The sequence below is a fragment of the Propithecus coquereli genome, unplaced genomic scaffold, assembly GCF_000956105.1.
Source record: "Propithecus coquereli isolate 6110/MARCELLA unplaced genomic scaffold, Pcoq_1.0 Scaffold288, whole genome shotgun sequence".
NCBI classification, from domain to species: Eukaryota; Metazoa; Chordata; class Mammalia; order Primates; family Indriidae; genus Propithecus; species Propithecus coquereli.
Window position 1 is genome coordinate 1,394,452 of NW_012148485.1, and position 7,429 is coordinate 1,401,880.

The following is a 7,429-nucleotide window of genomic DNA, read 5'->3' on the forward strand; positions in this document are numbered from 1 at the left end:
AAGAAATCAGAGACTAGCAGCTCTATGGTAATCTTTTTCATTATTTTTACACAACCTATAGCGAGGAAACTCTTGATAAAAATCAGAGGGCGTCCTAGACAATGAAATCTGACACAGTTTTATAGTGAAAAATCGAAAGCCCTGATTTGTTTGCAAAGTCTCATAGCATGCGAGTTGTCATTTTCATTTCGGCAGAACTCCGCTTGGAACAGTCTAAAGAACCCACGGGCCAGATGTGCAGAGAACATGTCAGGCCACCTAAGAACTATGTTTTCGATGGCCCGAAATGTAACGTTGCAGCAAGCACCTGCATGAAAGTGGCCCTTTTCAGCTTCTGGCCTTTTTTGTTTTATTCCTGATTCCTTTCAGAGGTTTATAGGAAAGACAGTATTTCTTAGGAACAGATCCAAGGAACACCCTAGTAGAGAATGTGGAAATATCCCTAAGGAAAGGACAAGAAAAGCCTCTAGCACTGGACTAGAAGGCTGATTAGCCAAGGGGTCAAAGGGCAGAGAAGAGGTGAAGATGATGGACCAACAGCCCAGCACGCAACGCCCAGTGGCGGCGGCTTTCGCACTTTGCTCTGAGGCTGCAGTTGCTTGTTCGCGGTGACAGTAAACAACCGGTGATCTCTCATATATATCCGAGAGGGCGTCGACCTGCAAGGCTAACCCCAAACAAAAAAGTTGAAAGAGAAAAGCCTTCCTATATTTATTTATTCAAAGCGTATTTTGGTGTTTGGGTCCAAATACAAACAAGTACCTGGCATTTATACCTATTCCTAGGAATCTGTTAAATGTGTGCAGGTCAAATAATAAAGTCTTGCTACAAGGAGGATTCTATTCTCAGAAACAAGAAAATAGCAAGTCAAAATTCTGAATTATACTTTGCCTTTCAGACACAACCTTTAACAGTGTGTCTCCACTACGGAATGAATGTCTGTGTGCCCCCCACCCCCAAATTCACGCCGAAATTCTAACCCTAATGTCACGGCGTCAGGAGGTGACCAGGTCACGAGGGTGAAGAGCTCAAGAACAGGATCTGTGCCCTTGGAAAAGAGAGGCTGGAAAGTTCCCTTCCCCTTCCATCACGTGAAGACACGAGAAGACACTATGGACCCAGATGCAGGTCCTCAAGACGCCAAATCTGCTGGCACCTCGATCTCAAACTCACCAGCTTCCAGAACGGTGAGAGACACATGTTGGTGTTTAAGCCCCTCGGTTTATGGTATTTTCGTTAGAGCAGCCTGGATGAACGGAGACAATCTTGTTATTCTTGGATTTGTTCTTTTCCTTCACTAGTTTGCCACCAGTAAGGAGAGGGAGCACACAACCAGGGCTAATGATAGGTCATTTCTGGGAGGCAGGAACCTTTCATCTTTGTCGGAAAGGACGTAAGTTTACGAAGCCTGCATCTTACCGGCAACACGGGTTGCTGTTTTTACTTCCTTCCTTTAAGGAGAGCAAAATGCAGCAGAGTGTTATAAACGCCTGCAGGAATCTTGCTGGACAACGACAGTGACTCTCTCGAAACAAGGTCACTAGCTGAAGGCTCAGCCGCTGTACCAGGGCTCTTAAAAACTAGTCAGCAGATTCACACAAATTAGCATCAGTACAGAGAAGGCAGCGGTCTGCGCATAACACGCAAGCGCACAGCCACGTAACCACGGGCTGTGGAAAGCGAGGCTGGCCCGTGAGGTGCACACGAAGCTTCTGGACGCTCATCGCTTCCGAAGCGAAACAACACAACGACGCCGCTCCGTGAAGAACTAAGTTCCAGATGCCGAAACATACCCTGTGGCTCCAGACTCCAGGTTTTCATCGACATTAGGTGGATACAGAATCTAAGGTAAAGATAAGCTACTCAAACATTCTTCACCTTCCTTGAAAAGAAAGAATTAAATGTTTTATTTTGAAAAAATTCCCTCCTGAAAGGCAAAAATTAAACGAGAAAGACTTTCAACCACTAACTTAAGCCGCCAAGAACTCCAGAACCATTCTGGATCAGGCAGCATGTGGGCTCTGAGCTCTCCCCAGGATTACATCACACATGCCACGGGAAAGCATCTTACAGGGAAGTTCATTTCATGGCCTAGCGATAAACTCTTTGCTGGGGAGTGTATGTTCTCCAATCTACCTTCTCATCATTTTACGTATCTTTTTTTCATTTGACTAACTCTACACGGCAACGATGGGGTATCGGAAAGGCTTAGGCTGCATCTCTGCTCTGCCGCTTACTGGGTGTCTTCCTCGGGTTACTCGTCTGAATTGCATTTATCCCATGCACAGAACTGTTTTAACATCTATTTTGCAGAGTGAGCGTGGCGATAAAATGTGCTAACTCCTCTCCCTGCCCAGTGCTTGGCTCGGAGTTGACAGCCAAGAGAGACAAGTTCTGTCCCTTCCTCTGGTATGAGGTCCCACGGAGGGACTAACACATCACGAAGGGAGATCTGTACACCGTCAAACAACGCACAAGGTCGTATAATCCGGGTGGTGTGCTGTGTATTACTGGGATGATTTCAAATTGTCTTATGAAATCTCCCCACGGTAATTTTCTTTCAATCTATCTTTTGACTGCCAACATTCAACTCTACCAGCCACTTCTATCACATAAAAAATATCTGGAAACCTGTCTTCTCGATTCTAGGAAAGACGGCGTTATTTCATCTCTTACGACACACAGCTCTTTGTACGCAGCAGGAGGACAAATACTTACATAACCAACCACTGTTTTTCTTTCTCTCTTAATGCCTACCTTCAGCTCCATACAACTCTTAAACTGAAAATAATTTGGAAGTTACAAACTGATGTACTATGCTATCTGTGTATTTTTTGCGTAGATGACCACACCGATACATATTTCTGGTCTAAAAGCGTTAATTATAAAGAAAACACGCAGGGCTTGTTTTGCCGACATATTCTTCAGACAACACACCAAGTTAATTTTTAAGTACAGATTGTTCTTAAATTAGAAAAATAAATGTTTAATGGGGGAAAGAAACTCCTTACTTTAGTTTGCTAAAGATCTACCTTTTAAAACGCACTATAAGTTATTAAAATGTCAAATGAGAGGATATATATATAAGAATCTTAAACTAACACATATTTTATTAGCTGTTTTGGTGGGTTTTGGCCCCCATCTCATCATCATTTAAGACATGAGGTATTTACAAATATATGGTCAAATAACGTTTCATTCTTTCTCTACTTTTACATTCTCCAAATGTTCACACTTTAAAATTACGAATTAACGGAACATTCCAAGAACATTCTTAATACTACATTACGACCGTATCAAGTATGGACAACGTTAGCACGTTCTTAAAGTGTGAGTTATGACTCCCGTAATAACATATGGATAAACCATCGGGTACTACTTGTTTTCCTACAATGCGTTATTGATTCACTGGAACACTGGACGTTCCAATACTCCTACGCAACACATATATCAACGACTCCTGCAGCCACCGCAGGCGGTAGTAGAAGAACGTACGCCCTAGAGCAGAGAGAAACTGCGCTTGTACACAACTGGTCCATTTAGTATTCATCTCGGTCCGGATCACTACCTCTCTTTGACAGAGTGTGTATGTGTTTTCCTCCCACATTATAAAACTAAAAATTTTTTTTCCCACATTATAAAAATTAAAATTTATTTTTAAAGATTTTATTTTTTTATTTGATGTAGTTTTTGACGAAAAAGCTTTGGTGTTTCTAAACTGCTAGCCTATACTGGCACATAACGTTTAAAAGCGTATGCACAGAAACCAAACCGATATAAAGTAATTTTTCCAAAATAGGTGAGGGCAGACAGAAGGGGAAGTCATTAAAAACACATGGCCAAAGAGGTCCTCCAAAACAGCTTGGTGGGAGGCAGCCAAATGAATGCATTTAATCAATACATATTGCTAAAGATAATGGGGACAGGGAAAGAGACCAAAAAAAAAAAAATGTAATAATTCCATGCTACGTTGATGCACAGATATGGGGTTTCCAGGGTGGGGGTAGACAGAAAACTCTGTGGTGGAGGAAATGGTCCCATCTCCCAGAAGGGTCGTGCCATCTGAAAAAGGTCGAGGGTCACAAAATGGAAGCAGGTAAGAGGAGGAAGTTGCAGCACTTGGTAAATTGCTCTTGGCCCCTCGACGGAGGTTCGGGATTTGGGATCACGATGGGCTCCACCAGGCAAACGACTGCTCGCGAGGCGCCCAGTCCCACGGGGGGCACGGCAGAGAGGGAGGCGGAGAAGTGGCGAGTCCGTGGCCCCTCTGTGTCCCGCACCGGGGTGGAGGCCCGTGGCCAGGAAGGACCGGCCCAGGGAAAGGAAGGAAGAGTGAGGCGGGGGGTGTAATTATATAATTTAAATCGTTTTGTGGACAAAGGCTTTTACCAAAACCCTCCTGGTAATTATTCTAAACCACCCCCGAAAGCCTCCCGAACACTTAGTTGAAGCTGGGTGTTAGACACTCTCCAGCGGCGGCGAGTTCAGCGCGGCAGGAAGCCTTCTGCGAGCGGCTGGGCCGGCAGATGCCCCGTCCCTCCCGCCGCCTTCCAATCAGCCGGGAGCGCGCCGATCGAACACACGACTGGTTTTCCAAAAACAAGCAAATTACAAATCGACGGTTTGGAGAAGGTAACAACCGGGGCCTGTGAGAAATTGTTACCCAGAACCACAGAGAAAGTGAGTGTTGGGCCTATTTTCTTAATAATTTAAACTAATTAATGTAGGAATTCAGAAGAGTCATCTGCTGTGTTTTCAGTGCAAATCCCAAATGCACACCATTTCCGTTATTTTTATATACGTCCAATGACATCTTACGTGCAGCTGTTGTATTAGTAAAACTAAACGTAAGGTCTTTCCTGAATTCCGTAAACGTGAGATGTCCGAACACGGCCGTTCCAAAAGGACATCCCTCTGGTCAGCGACTCTGGGTCCGGGTGCAGAGTGGGAAAGGAAGTGGGTGAGGAGGAGGTTCGTGAGGAGTGAATTTGGGGGATGCCTGGCAGAATGAGTCACTGCAGCCACTGGTGAAGGGATGGTTATTTAAAAACAAGACCAGGGAGGAGGGGATGGGTGAGGTCACACCGAACAGGTGCAGGACACTACCTGGGTGATGGACATACTTGTCACTTTGACTCCGTCTGTACAAAGGCAATTCATGTCACCAACACATTGGTACCCCCATAACATTCTGAAATAAAATAAAATAAATAGAGGACTTGGAAAAAAAAAATAAAAACAATAATAAAACCAAGCAAACATAAAAACAGCTCAGGGCTTCGGGCGACCAAGGGTTAAATTTAGGATCCACGCAAAGTCGAAGTCTCCGTCTGTAACCGAGACAAAGGCCACCAGCCCCACAAGGACAGAGAATGATGTCTGCAGACTCACCCGGCACATAGTAGGTTTCCTACAGGCGTCATGTTTCTGGTTGTGCTCACTCCACAAAAGGTACGGGTGGCAGAGATGCAAAGGAGGCCCAAGGCACGGCTCGCTCCCCTCGGAATGTCGACAAGCTCGTGGGGATGCTGGCCAGGGGCAGCCTCGTTTCGTTAGGAGGCATTATCTGTAACTCTAGGTCTCAGGGAGCTCTTGGGAGAGTTCAGACATTTAGCCAAAAATGAGGTCAAGAATGTTCAGGCTTGGGAGGAGGAAGAATTTCTCGAAACAGAAATGTTATGCATTTGCGAACAATTTCACTTAGGGCTCTGCACTCAAGCCAAGATTACTGAATTTTGTTTAAAAAAAAAAAAAGGGAGGGGGACACATTTAATTCTATGAGACCAAACAATGGGTTTGATGGGACTATTTCAACCGCATACTTTGGCTTGCAGCAGACGCTGTCTGAAATCAGGGGAGAGGGGAACAGACTATCTGTTCACATGTTATTTTCATTTTTTGGTAACGTTTACATTTTTTACTAACCCATTTCATTCAGATGTGACACCATTGGGTTTCTTCACTGAGAGCTACTTGGAGAGAGCAGTGTGCCAGGCAGAACTGGAGCAATCTTCCCACAAGAGGATAGTATACAAGAGTATCTTCGCTTCTGATAGGGATACATTAACACCTTCTAAGTTAAACTAAGATCTTACAGTGTCAAGCCAGAAAGCTGAAGCAGCTTTGCTAATGGTAAAAGAAAATTCACAGACGTGAAGCCCCAACACTCGCCACAGAGGAAAACTCAGTGTGGTTTAAAACTTGCCTAAACTATTTTCAAAGCAATACAGAATATGTTGTATTAGACTCATGGGACATATCGCAATAAAACCTGAAGTAGCCCAAATTCTCTTTTTCCCCCTTCTTTTCTGGAGCGGAGTCAATAACTTGCTTATTCTGGATTTCTTTCAGAAGCCATTCAACAGTGGCTGGTTCCCAAAACAGTGAGGTCTGTCCACATAATACATGTAAGTTGAGCTTAAAAGGGTACAGATGACAACATCAGCCTTTACGTCCTGCATGTCCTATAAGTTATAGTCGAGACTTACATGGTGTTAGAATGTCAAATTAAGCTAGAAAAAAATGAGCAATTCCATAAAGGGGTTTCTTTTACCATGGTGTTGAAAAATATATATCCTAATGCTTGTTAACTTAATATCCAATGTGGTTAACAATTCATTTTCTGTAAAATATATAAGTGAAGGGAAACATCGGTAAACCTAATCAAACCTAGGGCTGGTTTGGGGTCATATGCTCAAATTAAGTAGAGGAAGTTGAGTAATTTAAGAGCAGGGCGGCTGTTCAAGGTCATTGCTTATAGCAGCTGGCCACGAAGAACCCTCCTCCTCCAGAAATGATGCCACATAAAAGAAATAATAATCATGATGCTCACAATGCCTAGCATCGTTTCAAAGTATCTAACAGGTATTGTTTTGTTTGATCCTCACAACCTCACCCCTGTAGGAGACGGATATTTTCACTGCTCTTGTTTTATAAATGTCGCAGCTGAGAGAGCAAGAAAAACCTATTTGCTTCTCATGCTCTAGAATCAAATGAGTTAGACATACTCCATGCTGCTAAGCTACCTGTGTTTGGTCAAGTTACCCTCTCTGGATTCCTTATCTGTAAAATGGGCACAATAGTATCTGCTTACTAATATTTTTAGGTGTAAATGTGATTGTCCCTGTGAAGTCCTTAGTCCAGCACCTGGTACAAAATAACCAGCACTTAAAAAACATCAGCTGAATGTGAATGTTCCCAACAGCAGTGACAATCTAGAAAAACTGTGCCCAGATGGTCATAAGGGGAGGTGGGCAGGGCTTCCAAGAGTTAAACTTGGGAACACCGGAAGCCTTTGACTTTGAGGGTAGGAAATTTATTTCTCCAAACATCATGCCTGTTGATTCCATAAATGCACAGTGATTATTTTCTCTTTCTGCTCCTGTTTTGTTTCCTAGGCAAGCCAGGCAGTAGAAAGGAGGAGGGAAAA

General features: G+C 43.7%; 1 protein-coding gene across 1 annotated transcript in view; it reads right to left on the bottom strand.

The window, feature by feature from the left end:
• The window catches only part of ATP8A1 (ATPase, aminophospholipid transporter (APLT), class I, type 8A, member 1), a 272,471-nt gene that overhangs the window by 103,401 nt on the left and 161,641 nt on the right, over nt 1–7,429 (bottom strand). The window contains exon 25 of the mRNA XM_012648479.1: nt 6,272–6,417. Coding sequence (XP_012503933.1) covers nt 6,272–6,417 — 146 coding nt within the window. The remainder of the gene's footprint in view (nt 1–6,271; nt 6,418–7,429) is intronic.